The 17,253-nt window shown below is 45.2% G+C and overlaps 1 protein-coding gene across 1 annotated transcript in view; it reads right to left on the bottom strand.

Annotated features, from left to right (window-relative positions):
- Positions 1–11,972: 11,972 nt before the first annotated feature.
- The window catches only part of Hip1 (Huntingtin interacting protein 1), an 85,342-nt gene continuing 80,061 nt past the window's right edge, over positions 11,973–17,253 (bottom strand). The window contains exon 30 of the mRNA XM_077655588.1: positions 11,973–16,585. Within this exon, the coding sequence (XP_077511714.1) occupies positions 16,565–16,585 (21 nt within the window). The 3' untranslated portion in view covers positions 11,973–16,564. The remainder of the gene's footprint in view (positions 16,586–17,253) is intronic.

Here is a 17,253-nt window from a genome sequence, read left to right as displayed (position 1 = left end):
AGCGGCACACTGTTGCCGCGGCGGTAACAGAATTCCGCTGTGTTTAGAACTGGCGCTGGCGCTTTGGATGCTTTCAACGGGTAGTGCTGCGAGATGCGTGGGCCTGAGGCCACTGAGGCGGCGCCAGCGGTGGACGCTCAGCACGTGGGCTGGCACATGATAAGAACCAGCTCACAGCTACCCGTCATGGGACAGACACGTGTTTGAAGAGCAGATAAAATAAAAGACGCGAAGCCACCCCTTTCGAAAAATTTATTTCACACCTGCATCCGAGTTAACGGGTTGTCTAGGTTAGATCAAAAACAAACTTCAAACTGTATATGTAGAGAGAGTGCTAGGGAGCATTATAATCTGGTGAAAGAAGGGAAGAGTGGTCATCTTGCTATCCACTGCCGGGATTGTAACTGTAAACCCATATTTCGGAAAGCTAAAATTCTTGGGCGTGGAAGAGATCGGATGGAAAGAGATTATTGAAGCATATCACATCAGAAAAGCAGGTGGTCAGTGTATCAGCACCGCTTCCTTGTCTCTTCTTGATAATGAAATGGCGTTTTTTAATCATTGCGGTTGATTGCCACGAGGCGATAGTAGCGCTGTACTTAAGCTTTGGTATTCTCAATAAAAATCAGTTGGAAGTGCGGCATTCGTCCTGTCGTATGTGTGTCTTTTTCGTCCCCGTTTTTTCGTGCTGCTTCGTTTTCTCAAGACAGTGCTTTTGCATACGTAGCCTCCCAGCGCCAAGGCGACTGAAGTGGAAGGCTCCGACCAGATATCGACCAACTCGTGTACGTTCCTCCACAAGTCAGGAGCACGGGGGCATTTTAAAGTCCTCGGCGTATTCGTGCGTCAGCGCGCGAAGGAAACGACTGACGATCCCAGTGTTCGTCGTTCCCGTGCGTTGCAACTTTCGCGCTGCTCGCGAGTACGAAAATATAGGGGCGCCGCCGCGACGGAAGTAAGAATGCGCGTAGACTCTTAAACCAAGGGGTTTTTCTGAACAATCTGATATTTGAACTCAAAATTTCCGAAGTTCTAATAAATATCGGCAGCGATGCGGCAGTTTCACTACTGCTATCTGTGAAAACGAAACTATATATGCCTTCCGGCCCAGTTAGCAACAATTTTTATCGCGCTAGCATTAGAATCCCCATGCTGGAAATATGTTTGCCTATATGTCCATCCGTTTCAAGCCTCAGTTTATAAATGGCAAAGTGGAGAGAGTGCAATGCTCCGCTCCACTTACTTTGATGAGAGGGGGAGGGAGTATTAAGAGGGTGGAAGGCGACAGGAGGAAGTGTGGAGAGGGAAATCCCAACAGAGAGGAGGAAAGTGGGAGGGAAGACTGAGAACGGACAGCTGGCACCATGCCAGCCACTCAGAGTCTGAACCCGTCAGCGGCCTATATTTTTAAAATTTGAAAATCCGAAGTGGGGGATCGACTTACAATCGAAACGAAAACATCGCACTATAGGTAAAGGCGAGACAAACGAGATATCAGGCATGCTACAGCGTGGTTGCATTTATGCTACGCGGCTTCATCGCATCGCTAGATTGGTGCTGGCCTTGAGCAGCTGCTATGTCAAAGCGCAGAACTGGCATACCCTCCCCACGCGCACGGCCGGCGGCCGATGGCGGATATAGATGAGCAGCAAACTAGCACCCCACATGTGGCTGCTGACTGCGCGCGGTTGCTGATAAGAAGCGGCGGCGGCCCGATAACGCACTCGCGTTCTACGGGAAGCTGTTGTTGTTGTTGTTAGCCTATCAAAAGATGGCAGCTCAAGCGGCCAACAAGTTTTCTTTTTCCTCTCAAATGCGCGCTCGGCGCTCAAGGGAGCGTTGATAGTTGATGGAAGGGCTGCTGTTCCAATTGAGGCGGCACCCCCACTCGGAACGGCAGCGGTACAGCGGAGTGTCGATAGCTGACGGAAGAGCCGACGCCATTCACGCGTAGTTTCTCTTTGGCTCTGACGTATTTGACTACTGCCGGCCGCGTTTCACAAGTTCTTAATGTAGTGCTTCGTCAGTCATCATTTGTGCTCCAGGTCCGGCAAGCGATCGGCGCTCGTTCACACCTACATTCAAGATGGCTGCCATTTTTTTTTTACGCCCAAGCGACGAACAGCCGCGCGCCGGGCCAAAAGTTCGACGTTCGCAACGGGTGATACAGGTGTGGCCGCAGCTGCAGCGAGGAAAATTCTCAGCTGTTCCACGCGATGTCGTGATGTGGCTGTTTGCGAAGTGCGGGATTTCGTTGGACGACGACGTTAGAACGACGTGCCGTGGGACCGCAGCAGCGATCACGACGGCAGCGCTAGTGAGGACGATGGCGCAAGTGAGGTTTGGTTTGTAACGTCCCAAAGCGACTCAGGCTATGAGGGACGCCGTAGTGAAGGGCTCCGGAAATTTCGACCACCTGTGATTCTTTAACGTGCACTGACATCGCACAGTACACGGGCCTTATAGAATTTCGTCTTAATCGAAATTCGACCGCCGCGGCCAGGATCGAACCCGCGCCTTTCGGGCCAGCAGCCGAGCGCCATAACCACTCAGCCACTGCGGCGGCTGGCGCAAGTGTGGACGAGTAGTACAGTGACTAATACATTTTATTAGAATATGTGCCCACAGGCACGCCAGTGCGCAGCAGCCGATAGCGGCTGGCGAAAATGGCGGCCGCTGGATAATGCTACCTCTTTCAACTATTCAAGGCCAAGCTTAACCACCTCAGAAGTTTTTTTTATTTTTCGGAAATGTTATTTGGTGGGTCGACTTACATTCGTGTAAATAAGCTGAAGAATACGGTAAAATATGTTGTCACATTGAAGGATAATCAGCAAATATCTTAAATATTGATGTCAGGAATTAAGTGTGAATGTGGAAATTGTAGAGCACCTTCAAAAGTAGATGATCGATAAGTTTACGTAGCTTCTTTTACTGGCCGTAGAACAAAAGCTACGATATGACAACAGCCGTGCAGCTTCAGGCTCCCAAATTCTGAGAACAAAATCCACTTTTCTGCAAAGCACTGTCCCTAACAAGCTTGTGTGTTTACACTGGGAAAGAGATATACGCCACTGGGCTTTCTTTTAAGGCTGGTAAACACAGCTGCGTGAATGGTACCTTAACTGGTGCAAACATTGCTGCCATAAGTTATCCAAAACAATCTATAACCTCCGAATTGACTTTATTGCCAAAGAAAATATTTAAAAAGTTAGCCAATATGCTTTTACTAACTACCCAACTTTGGAGGCCAAACATATACTGCAGACTAGGCAATGCAACTCAGAACAGTACTCAGTTGGTTTCACTCAGCTAGGAGCCTTTTTTAAAACATTGCTCCCCTTTAGCTAGGATACTTAGTATAGTCATTCTGTGTAGAGGATATGACTGCCAAGAGGAGATGCTCTCCATTTTGCTGTGTAGTGCCAAATCCCTGCTCTGCTGTCACCTTTTCAATGTCACTTTTTTAACTTATGTCACAAATTCATGCGGTGCCATGCATATGAAACAGTGCGGATGGGAGCCAAGCAGCAGAGAAATCACGCTCAATAAATACCCAAAGTTGCATGTATAGAGCCGTCGAAAACAAAGCGAAGCCATTGGGAGGGGCAGTTGCACCGTATCTTATGCTGCCAATGCAGTCAGGATGAAACGATGAGAGGAACCGCCTCAGAGGCACTTAAGGGCAATATCCAAACTTTCATTGTGTTGCATGTATTAACCCATAATGATGATGACGAATTTTCATGGCGCAAGAGCATCTTTGGCCCAAGAGCGACATGGTACAAGGCACTTCCATCTACACAAAGTGGGGTCAAAAACAAATTTTCCAAGGTTTTCAAGCTGAACATCAGACCAGACCAGAGGAAAGCTTGTACCCTCTGTATCACCAGTAGGCGCCCAGCGGCACTGGGGATCAAACCCTGCACCTCACACATGCGAGGCGGCTGCTCAATTCACTAGGCTACCACTGTGGTAATGTCTCCACAAAATCCTTGGTCAAGATTCCTAAAGTAATGCCCCCTACCAACCAAGTTGGAGATACGGCCTTCATAAGAAGAATTTCGGGGCACTTTTGAGAATGGTGAATCAAGGTCATACACCGGCACCGCCTGTTGAGCCGCGCCTGAAAGTGTTCTGGTATTATAATACAATACTGAGACACCCCTTATGCCAATTCCGAGGGAGAAAGCCTTTTGAAAGTTGGTGGTACTGGAAGGCTTGCATGATCAGTAAACACATGTGCCAAAGTTCGTGCAAGTAACCAAGGACACAAAGGCACTGGAATTAACATGTATTCATTTATTTATTCATTACTTGTTACAAAAAAAAGGCCCACGAGAAGCACGCACATACTACTCATGGTGTTGTTTTGTTTTCATTCTATAAATATACAAAAGGTAACAAAAAGAAGACAACTACACTCCACTGTAACTATATATGGTAGTCACGTTTCACGTCATCCAAACAGCGGGAAACAAACCTCATGTAAAATCTCTGCTCAACATGTGTCTAAAGGGATGGACAGGTGTATTCACACACACGTGCATACACACTTTCATGTTATTTGTGAAAATAGCAGGCAGACAGCTGGAGAAATACAGAAAGGCAAAGCTAACGTAGTGTCTTCTAATTCAAATAAGCATGAAAAAAGTAAATTTTGGAATGATAATGCACATGACAATGAAAACTCACAACTAATGGAAGTGGTCCCACAAACAAACCTGGGCAAGATGAAACAAGCTCATATATATATATTAACTAAAAACAACACTGTAGCCACCTAGGACACGCATAAAAATATTCAAGACCAAAACTGGCCAATGCACCACAAACGGTGGTTGCTATCAATCAAACTAACATGGAGTGACAGTTCATGGCAGGAACAGCTAAAAGCGCAAAAGTAAGTCTCACCTCATACATGCAAGACACATGAAAGGTGGTCAGTACATCAAAGTCCCTGGATGTCAACTGAGCTTCACGCTGGAAAAGCTAGGTGCACAGAAAATACACAAACGAGGTACAAAGCTCCTCTCAATAAATGAGGAAAAAAAGAAGGTGAGCAAAATGGAACGAGAGAGTGGGAATGACGCACAGCATCTGTAAAAAGTTAGCTATATATGTACTGAAAGTCACCAACAGTAAGAAGTAGGGCTGCTTTATGTCAACATGAGCGACAGGGTCATTTCATTATAGACAGCCAATCCGCTGTGGAACTGGGCTTCTGAGAGTGCAGTTAAGAAGGCGAATTGTCATCGTCTAAAAGTAAAAATTAAAGAAAAAAACAACGAAAGGAACCTTGGGGAGTGCACATTCACAAAGCTGCCAAGTTTCAAGTTTTTTTGATTCGTGCTTTCCTTATACACCACCAAAGAATGAAAGCGCAACATGGTTTCTTCAAAAGCAATGTACCAACTTGCCCAACAAGAAGTTCTTCTAAACTACCTGATGAGCACCGTGGGCCCTTTTATAAATGTTCCTCCTTCATCTTTACAAGTCAACGCCTGTGTTTGCGCTCTTTCTGTTCCTTTGGCCTTTCCTGTGGTTGTCTTTTTATGAGCAACATGGTTTCTTCAAAAGCAATGTACCAACTTGCCCAACAAGAAGTTCTTCTAAACTACCTGATGAGCACCGTGGGCCCTTTTATAAATGTTCCTCCTTCATCTTTACAAGTCAACGCCTGTGTTTGCGCTCTTTCTGTTCCTTTGGCCTTTCCTGTGGTTGTCTTTTTATGCACAACATGGTTTCTTCAAAAGCAATGTACCAACTTGCCCAACAAGAAGTTCTTCTAAACTACCTGATGAGCACCGTGGGCCCTTTTATAAATGTTCCTCCTTCACCTTTACAAGTCAACGCCTGTGTTTGCGCTCTTTCTGTTCCTTTGGCCTTTCCTGTGGTTGTCTTTTTATGCGCAACATGGTTTCTTCAAAAGCAATGTACCAACTTGCCCAAAAAGAAGTTCTTCTAAACTACCAAATGAAAGCAACCTTGGGAAGCGCACATTCACAAAGCTGCCAAGTTTTGATTCGTGCTGTACTTGTACATCACCTCAGCTGAGCACATACTATGCTCTGCCCATTAGAAGGAAAAGAGGTGGTCCAAACAGCAACCAAGTGTTAACAAAAATTACATAAGCTAACTAGGTTGGTTACACTGACACCTGAGAAAGGGGGCTTTCGCTGCGTTTAGTGCAAGTACAGTCATGAGCAATATAAGAGGGAAAAAGTTTGCGAATTCCCCTACTGATTACTTCATAATCATAAGAGACAAGTAATGTTTTTTTCTGTTTTCTAAGTACAGTGGAACCACATTATAGTAAAGTAGCTCGGACCACCAAAAATCTTCACTATATCGGGGTCTTTACTATATTAGTTGTTGCTGATGGCATGGCTCTGACAATGCTCTCTGGCTGCTTACCAAGCACAAAGAGCTAATTTATCAATTAGCACTTTGTGTTAATTTATAAATTTATAACAAACACTCCGAAATGACTTGCATCCTGCTCTTATCATCCCTTTATGAGATAATTATTTCTTATCAGCTATCCCATGTTATCACGTTTTCGATTTGTTTACGTCTTGTGGGAGTAGCGCATTAACAAATACAACGTGGCTACAAAAATAAAGCAGGTTCGATTCCATCTGAAAACCAAACCTTTCCATGATCACGGCGTTGCCCTCTATAGCTTCAGCGTCATTGAAGAGGGAGTAGTTAAGAAATGCGCGACGTCAAGCGCGGCACAACCGCCTACTCAGTTCTGTCGTGCCTCTGCTTCTTGCTGCTACTTCTCCGTGCTACGAACGCATCCTGTTTTCTTCCCTATTTTACTCCTTTTTGCATTTTACTGGCTTTCCTTTCTCAGTAACACGCGCTGCCTTCTTTCGACGTTCATAGCCGGCTTTACTTTATCCGAGTGCTTTGCCTCATGGCCTTCTAAAAGTTGGCTTCTCCTTGTGGCTCTTGAGCTTAGTGATGAACCCACTTCAAAGAGCGCATCTGGTATCTGTTTTGCGATCCTAGACTATGCGCGTGCCGCGAGTACATCGCCATGGCCAGACACTCTTTACTAAAGCTGTTTCTTTGAAAAAAATATTTACTATAACCGAACAAAAAATGTACACTCGTCTATGGAAGGCAAAATGGGACTGCAGCTTCACTTTATTATATCAGAGTTTTTACTACAAGAGAGTTTACTATAGCGGGGTTCTACTGTAGCTTTACTTTTGGTGTATAATACCCCAAAAATATTCTGAAATGTAGTGGAGAAATAAACAGGAAAATTGCAATTTTTTTCAAGAAGTTTTGTTTCCTCTCATATGCTCATGCTTGTACATCCCGGCAATGTATATCTACTGCGTTTTTTTTTTTATAAACGTCCAGTTGTGAATTGGTCCTTGCCTCGTCCACTTCCTAGTCGTCCTTTATTTACTGCACTTCTCACCCCAAGAACTGGTTGCTGCAGGTTTTACGTTCTTTGTCACAATAGAATTTGGTCAAACCTTCACACAAATAGCAGCAATACTGATCACCAATGATCAATGAAACATGATAACGAGTGCATAGCCTTGGGTACCAGCACAATTTCGTAATGTTTACGCGCTTTAAGAATGGCAAAACGTTTTGAGAGTCTTTGCACCGTTCCGCTGTAAAGCCCATCCGCACACAAATTTAGCCACAGCCGTGTGTTCACGTCACCACACTTCATTCATCGCCAATGCTGTTCAGTGAGCCAAGAATCCACAAAACAAACTAAAAAGGAACACAGACACTTCCAAACCTGGTCCAGCACACATAAAATTTCTTTCTTCCTTGAGCAAATCGCATGACCTGAAGGATCTGCCAAATGAAGAATAAAAGAAGTTTAGGCTGTGATGCAAGCAAAAGGAAGCTGGAAAAGAGGAAAGTTTAATTCGCTGCTCCCTGAAAGACTCCATGCAAACTGCAGTGCCTGCCAAGCATTTGATCGCTCTTCTTTAATAAGCAGTTGCTGTAGCTAGTGCCTGAAAATAATCTGTGCACCTAACGAGGCTGACTGCTTAGTAGTGAATGGCTTGTAAAAACATTTGTAAATTGTGTAGCTTCATTTAATGGTACTGACAGTCCAAATTTCACAGAATGCAGCAAAAAAAAAAAAAAAAACGCAAGTGTCTCCCATTTGTGAACAATAAAACCCTGGCTGATGCGTTGCGTACTCCGCTAATAACCACTCAGCAGGGCTGACCCGCATCTCAGACAAACAAAGGCTGTTTGGTTTAAATAGGTTTGGTCGAGATAAAAGGAAAAAAAAAAACGAGTTTGTATTGAAGTAACTGATTACCTGCTGATACAGTGACCTGTTCCTCGCAAAAGAATGCCCAATAAATTATTCGCTGGCCACAACTGCATTGCCACAAGTTTTTCCCAAGAATACTTCTTCTACACGCATTCCTCCCACTATTTCTTTCTTTTTCTAAAAGTCGACCGAGCTTTGGGTGGGGAGGTGCGACAAAGACTGTGTGTGGCGCTATCCCTGAGATTTTAGCTACAAGTGCAAAGCATATTACAATGTGTATGCAAACTCCTTATGCATGCACTTGCTCATGCAGGCCAACATTAGCAACTAAGGGTTTCAAGAGCATGCTCCAAGCTATTCATTACAAGCTGCACATTTTGTCAACGGCACAACATAACAGTTTGATAGTCGGACCCATTCGAGCAACACATAAATCACATCCGTGAAAACTAAAAGAACGATGGTCACTCAATCTGCTCGGTTCACGGTTTCTAGGAAAGCGCACAGCAGTGCAAAAAGCACGGGACACAGTTGAAAGGACATGCAACAGCAGTATTGCCTCTCTTCCACAGTGGCATTGTGTGTGTGCCCCATGCTTTCTGTACTGTTTAGTCATTTTCTGAATACTTCTTGTATCTAATTGTCAGAACAGAATCCCAATGCAGAGAATGTCAGCCATAAACACTGGAGTTCTGGAAATATTGCCAGACAGAGGCGAGGAAGGTCCTAACATTGTGAGCAACACAAGGAAAGAAATTTGCTCCCAACATTGCATTCACTCCGAAAGCAATGCGTAAGACGATGCTGTCAGCAGGACTACCAAGCAACCTGCACTAGAAAAACAGTGACCGCAGTTCCAATTATACTTGGGGGGTTTCAAATTTATTCCATGCTTCAAGAGTAGTGAGACAATAACCCTTGCCTTTCCGTGCGTGATGTGTGCGAAATTCCCGATAAACCACTTTACTTCTTTCTACATGGGCTTCGACGACGACAGCATGATCATGGAGATATTGGGAAGTTGGGGGAAAATAGCCGCGCTTGCTGGATGAAATTCCTCCTTCCATTAAATTTGTAAATGCAGCAGGTTCATTCTCCTCTGTGCGTCCATAGTGAACTTACACACATGTATACATTAAGCCCGTTCCCAACATGGAAAGATATGTACTATGCTCTTGCTTACCAAAACTAAGCTTACAGTGTACCTTATCATTTCTCTATGTGTCTTGCTGCAAGCCTTTTATTTTCCTGAACCAAACTCTTCTACAGCCTGCCTTCTTGGTGGTAACAGGCGTGCCACAGGACACAAAATAAACCATTACCATGCTCCTCCACTCTACAGCCTGCTCCACTATTACAGGGTGGGAGCACCCAGCTTTCGTTCAACAGCCAAAGTTGCCCTCATTTGCACAAAGACCTTCAAAACTACGAAGCTTAGCCCGAAAAATAAGCTGGGGAGATCTTATGGTCAAACTAAAATGTGACAAGTGACAAGTGTAGGTGGTTGGATGACGATCAGGCATTCCAAGTCACAGTGGATCATCCCATGCATGCAGACAAGCTTGTAGAGCCTCAAAATGATTCTGTAAGAAGCCCACTAGGACTGGTCAACAGGAAGAGTGCATGGTTTGGAATTTTTTTTCTTCCATCACCATGCAGTTTCGATAACAATATGGATGGTGTCGCTGATAATGATATCAAAATAAAATAATAAACAGGACTGACGCAAATGCCCTTATTAAAACAGTGAAAGCATGCCTTCACAAGTTTAATTTGATGAAGTTTTCATCGTGATCATTTGCCTCTTTTTTTTTTATCTAATGGAAACATTTGCCCGCTGCCATGTTAAGCGTTGGAAAACTTCAACATTCACCAGAGGTGGAACCGCCGGACACTGAGCCACAAATAAATTACAAGTACACAGCAAGAGCTAATCATGCTATGGTGCTATATATGCAGTGTCTAACAACCTAACAAGCACGTACACAACAGTTAGCTGGCTACCCCATATGCACATTAGGACAGCTGTGCCTACTTCTCCAACAGGTTCATTACCAGCATGTTTGCTGCTCAACATTTTGTTCCATATGAAATACTTGGGCTAATATTAATCACTCAAGGAGACCCACCATGCAGACCAACCATGCTAGGGAACAACACGGTGTTCCTCATGCTAGTGCCATGCTTGCTAAATGCCGCACTGACAAGTCACTGGCGAGGTTGTCCTTTCGTCACATTCCACCACCTCCCCCTCCCTCTGACTACGAATTTCGATATCTTAAAACAGTAGCGGCAGCTCTGAGTTGCTCTACAAAACCCTCTATGAAACAATATTAAAAAATTGACAGGACACCAAATGCCAGAAATGTGAGCCCTAGCTTATAGGCTTTTTTTTTTGGTACTGCTAAAGTTTGCTTTCTGACTGACCAAAATGGCCACAAATTGTTTTTGGTGCTCCAAGATTCACCACAAACTTGCACAGATTAGTGAACGGAGAGTTACTCTTTTTCAAATGCCGCAGGGCGCCTATAATGCTAAGCTGAATTCTCCGACTCCAATGTTTCACCATAGATAAGACAATCCCTGGTGGCCTTAGGGGCACGGCGCAGTCCGACAGGTTGTCTTTCTTGTGAGCACTAAAACATCACAGTAGTGAGAATCCGTCTTGTTCACACGGCTGTTCCGCACATGCGTACCTCTCCTCTGCTGGTGGAAAACAGAGGTTCTGAGAATACGTGCAGTTCATGCCCATGACAGTGCCAGTGACAATTTGCAACTGCGACAGCGCCAGTCACAGGTGGAAGTTGGCCCCTCTTAGAAGCTGACCAAGCCTACATCACCCATAACCAGTTTTCAGAGTAGCAGAGTAATTTTTGTGCACTCCCCAGAGGATGGCACACCTTGTGAAAAAGGCAGATTGTAAAAGCCAAGTGTGTGAAAAGGAAGTCCGCTTGCACAGATGGGAAACAGTGCTCCTGATCTACCCCTGCGGCATCAAATGCACCTCTTGAAGCACCAAGTTTTGAAACACGCTTTGAACAATGCAATTAACCTGGTTTGAACCGACATTTCAAACATACTGCTACTTTTGCAATTCAGATGCAAGCAGAGACCATTAACATTACTGCACTATAAATATTATTTGTTTCATTTGTACATTGCCTAAGTAATCCTTCCAAATCAATCCCCCACATTAAGACACCCACACTGTCTCAAAAACAGATGGCAAGCTTACTGCTTTGTACCGTGGGAGTTATGCTCGCTGCCGCCGCCAGAACTGGAGAAAGTCCTTGCAGAAAGCTAAAGCGCTATCTGTGATACAAGAGGACTAAATTAAGTGGCTGGCAGCTCCAGGCACAGATACATAAGTGCGTGAGGCCTTGCAACATTTCACAACGTTGGTGCAAGCTGTAGTAAGCCCACAGACGCCAACACCAATGCTTCAGCCTCGGCAGCAGAGTACTGCTTGCTGCTCAAACAAGATGACAGCTGAGCAGGGTCACACGAATGGCAGGAAAATGGAAACAAATTCATTGTTACTCCATCAACCCTAGTCACCAGGCCAAAGTGCTCCCCATCTCCTCGTCAAAGTCAGTGCCACTTCCTCAAGTTGACACGGTCCTCCCCTCAATGAGAACTTCACGCAGACCAGGCAGTGACAGAGTGTGTTAGCGTCCTGCACAAGTCTCATACGAGTATCTACATGTCGTTCTATTTATTTATTTATTCAAATACCCTCAGGGCCCGAAGGCATTAAAGAGGCATTATTCGTCTTTGGTTAAAGCTCAGGTACCAGACAGGACAAAACACAAGTGACACCACAGCCGGAACTATGCCAGGAGATTAGAAACAGAAAATGAGAATGTACTTGGTTATGTAAACGAGCTAAGCATGCATGAGGTTACACATTCAAATTAGTCCATTGCCAACTGTCCCCTTGGGAAGTGGGTGGCATTACTTGAGTGAAACGACAGATGTCTACAAGGGGTGTGTGTATATATATATAAATGTGTCAAATGGAACAAAGCACTGCAGACTGACAGAGCACTGGCTTGTTAAGATGGTAACATAGAATACTAACAAGAAATAAAGCGTGGTTGTGACAATTATGTAAGAGCTATAACAGTACACTGTCCATGACAAGCTTAACACAAAAATACAATACGTAATCACCTAATAGATCTCACCTAGCAACAATATTAGCACACTCAAAACAAGCAGAGCACTAAAAACACACTTGAAAAGCTGCAAACAACAGCAGCAGAAATTATGTATAGATTGTTCTTCAGCCATCAGAATTAAGATGGCAACAATACATCTGTTCAAGGCAGCTGTTTCTAAAAGCAGGAAAGTATCATCACCACATGAAAACAACACATGTGGTCGTGCAACTCAGTAGAGGTCGTTAAAATTTCATGATGAGTGGTTAACAAATGCAAACATGCATGCCTGGCTGTTCCACAATAGCCTGCATCATTGTTGAAGGTGCGCTATGGCTGCCCCAAGTACAACATGCTCATTCCTAAAGCTAATTAAACACAATCAATTAGCACCAACTCGGAAGCATTCTGCGGGACAGAAGGGCAACCCAAAATATTATAGACTGGAACAAAACTTTGAACAGCGTTCGGATTCTTCACTGCGCTCCACTCTTCTCAGGGCAGGATAGGCGATACCGCTGATTCTATTAATACCTGGTCACTGATTTCTGCCACTGGCAGCTGGGTGAAACACTGCTTCATACATCACCACACGTGAAATGCACTCTAGTGCTGAAGACCGACTTCACAACAATGTCATAGTGAAGTGTTGGTGCGATTTCAGTATTTACCACATACAAACTAAGGTGGGAAACGGAAGCTGACATATGCTGTTCTACTGCGAAAGCCATATGTGGGTGGCTCAGGATTGCGGGCAGTTTTCAGTTAACACATCAATAGAGTGGAATAACATTCGGAAAGTTCTGGGAGCAAGCTCAGCTACAGATTACATTTTGAATCTGCTCATAGATGGAGAGAAGCCAGACTGCACCCAAAAGAAAAAAAATTTCAGTACAAATGCGCTCTTTGTGAATGCTGTGTCATAGCGAGAGTCCAAACTTGGATGGAAACAAAGGAGAGTTTCGGAACAGGGAAACACAATTCTTAGGGGCCCCCATTGAAATAGTGCACCCCAAGACTGCAGGTGTGTGCACGAGTGACATTTAGAATAGGGGTTTTTCTCTATATGCAGTGGCTTGGGTTCATTGACTGCATTGCCACTATGGCCAAGAAGAGAAATGATAAGTAAAAATAACCATAAAGCAATGATTTTGTTTCACATATCTGGTTGCTCTTCTGCAGCACTAAATTCGTGTACAGAAACTGAAACAAATGCACCAGAAAAGCAGTGCTTTACACCTTCAGCAGATTGTCTGTCTGTGTGGCGCCATTTTGCCATAATGCAAGGCGGCTTGAGGCACGCCCTATTTCGTAAAAAAGCGTTCGCCGCAGTTAACCGAAGACTCGAAGCATGCCTACGGTTCTGCACATGCGCATTTCAATGCCCCAAACTTCTTGGAGGCCCTATTCTAAAACTTTTATGATGGCCTGGAATTTACTTCTAAATAGGCCATCAGCAACCAACATCAAAAAGGTTGTGAAAGCAAGGATGAGCGACAACTGAACATGGTTGATATTTGCGCAAGAGGATGAGGTTGGTGTTGTAGTTGGCTACTAACAAAATCAGACAAGCAATTACTGTTGGAAACTGCACTGCCATAGCCAGGCTTCAGTTCAAAAAGAAAAAGTAGAAAAAATAAACGTAATTGAATACCAGCGCTCAGTCAAGACAGGCAAAAGACTGCTCCACAACACTTAAAAAAAAAAAAGGCTCGCCAACAAGGCCAGGCAGCAACATGCAGCAAGCATCAGCTGGCATGCCAAATTGGGCCAAGCACACATAATTGAGCGTAACCTGCCATCCAAACCAGCCCGAATTGCTCCTTCCACAGCAGTAACTATATGGTAACAAAGAGATATCCCAAAAATTCCTGCGAAATGGCGGGCTACAGCATGTACCACAGTAACTCACTATTGGTAACTTCCACTTTCTACACTAGGCAACCAACCAGAGTTCCTTAACAATACCAGGTACAAAACTTCAAAACAAGAATCTCGGCATGGACTGTGCAGAGTTTCTAGAGGCTATCAGATGACGGCGGCCCCCTACAACCTGGGGAACTACTGTATATAGCTGCGTATAAGTAGAGTTCGAATATGGGTCATTGCCCTCTCTCCCCTGCCTGCAGCTCTCGCTAGCAAAAAAAGAAAGTGTGTCTGCAGCATGCTCTTTCTTTGATATGTATTTTTCACTATTCCATCCTTGCTTACCTTCCTTCCACGGACTTATTGCACAGCTGAAACCTTTTTTTCATGGGCGCTTTGGCAACGTGCTTCCTGCAGGATGGCAGTGCAGCACGTGCGCAGCGCAAAGTAACAAACGTGAAACGCCACAATCGCAAGGCCAGCAGTGGGAGGAAAATGGGAGACAAAAGGCGATGAACCAACGCACCTTCCACAATCACGTGTGCTGCAGCTGAGTAGCCGTGACAACTGCCCCACCAAACTGCAAACAGTCCTGTAGTTTCGACTTCTAGTGCAACACACGTGACGTGACGCATGCTCTGGAGCTTGCTGGAAGATTGCTCTTGCGCTACTTGCATCCCACATGGGAAAGCAACTGCCTGTGTGAGCAAGCCGGATAAGCGGCATGCAGTTAGAATTATTTTGAGCCGAGTGATTTTGCATATGAATCGACACCGCTTTTCTCACACGCGTCCTGGTGAGAATGGGCATTGGTACGGGGTGTGTATTACGTATTGGCCAAAGATGCCTTAGACTGGCCAAAAAAGTTTGGCTCCACATAAAGGCTGACCCCCCACCAATTTTGAGCGGCCTTTTTTGCAGGAAAAGGTTGACTTATACGCAGCAATATACGGAATCTGTTGGTGGTGCTCTCCAACTTCTGTTCTTCCAACACGTCTTTGTTTACAACAGCCTCTCACTCTCAACTGAACTCGACTGGCTGTTTCGATAGACTCTCAACTGCACACTCTGAGCCAACAACTGTGGTTGGGAAATAAAAAAAAGGTACACCAGACAGCCAACAAGAGCAGATGGGGAGAGACAAGGCCACCATTAAGCCTTGACTGGCGTTGAAGAGGCATTTGCTTCTGACATGCGACTTTCCACACCACCGGCCGGCCACAATAAGCCCCAACAGCTTCACATCCTGGTAGCAATGAGGCCGCATAACTTTGTGCACGACACATAACACCAGCACATAAATGCTGTGTGAAGTGAAATTCGGTGAATAAGTCTTAGCAAGACATGAAACTGCTTGTAGGGTGTGCTAGTGCACCGCGCCCAGCACAAGAGCAAGAAATGGACCTAGTTGGTTGGACGTGACTCCCTTTACACACAGTACACGTTAAGAAAAACCGAGGACCGAGAACAACATGCTCAGCATGCCTGTGTTGTTCTTTTTCCAGTGTTTTTGCAATGTGTGCAGTGCATAAAAGCAGTTGTGCACTGCGCTTTGGGCTCCATTCTGTACAAAGTCCTGCAGAGTGAAACAACATGCTTGGCGTGCACGTCCAACCTAGAGACATGACGCATGTGGTGACGATGCAACATTTCACTGCTGCACACCACTCTCCCTACTGCCACAGGTGACACTGCGTCACCAAGGTTGTTCCACTATACATCAGGCATCCACAGTCTCGACAGACGCAAACGAACAAAAGAAGAAAAATGCAAACTGGCAGTCCTAAAATGTCATCCCAGCACAAGTGAAACAACAATGCCACAAAAACAATGAATGCAGCAAAATTAAAATTATAGTCTAGCCGACTGGCTCTCTCCGCGTGCGAACGGATACCCAAGCAACAATTTTCAGGGTGCACGCACGCATACGCACGCATGGCCTCACACATGCTCGCTGCAGTGGTCCTGACTGCAAACAGCCGCCTTACACTGCTGCTGCTATCGGCCTTTGTTCCCCGCACTACTCAATGACCCCACTGGGCAGACGCGAAACTGTGCAAAAAATTTCCACTCTGTTGCGCGAGATCCCACGTGCCGAGTGAGGATGGCCGTCGAGGAGCTTCTGCGCTGCTTTGAGTCGTGCAGGCAGGTGCGTTGTGCGCGAGCAGTGCCGACAACTACTTGCCCCAGCACGAATCACTCAGATGCCTGCAGACCACGAGTCACCACATGCAGCAGCATGGTAACTGGATGGCGGCTTGAGTGGCTACTTTGCTGTGCCGTTGGACTGGAAGAAAGAAGAGACGACAAGCAGAGAAATGAGTTACTAGCTCGCAACGCGATTTTGTTAACGGAATGCCACAAAAATGAACTGCCGGCTGTGGTCTACACTGGCTGCTCCTCCTTTGTGCAGCTAGCCACTTATTTTTCCCCTGCAATTCTGCCATTTTTTCCCCTGCATTCCCGTGTTCCACTTTTTTTTCACCCCAGCTTCTTTTGCAATTTCTACAAAATATTATTACATTGTATAATGGAGCTTCATTTTTGATTTGTGCAGCAATACAAAGTTACAATTTTTTCGGTACACAAACTACTGTTCCCTTACTGCTATTGCATTCTTGAACTCCGTTTATGCACTCCTTCCCATGGGAGCCTGTAAGATACCGTGAATTAATAACAATTCTTAGTACAGTAGAATCTCGGTGATACGAACACGGTTGATACAAATTTCGCGATGATACAAATTCGTAAAATTTCCTGGCGGGAGTGCACTGTGCACAACGTACGGAATTGCGGATGTTCAGAACTCTCTCCTGTGCCACATCGGATGATACGAACACGCGAGCCGCGATCTCACCCTCGAGCACTAAGCGCAGCCCTAATCGCGCGGTACGCACTGCGATCAGTGAGCGGCCCTGACATCAACGAAATCGTGATCGCTAATCGTGCAGTACG

Source organism: Amblyomma americanum, chromosome 2, assembly GCF_052857255.1.
Source record: "Amblyomma americanum isolate KBUSLIRL-KWMA chromosome 2, ASM5285725v1, whole genome shotgun sequence".
Lineage (NCBI taxonomy): Eukaryota > Metazoa > Arthropoda > Arachnida > Ixodida > Ixodidae > Amblyomma > Amblyomma americanum.
This window is presented reverse-complemented; position numbering and strand designations above follow the sequence as displayed.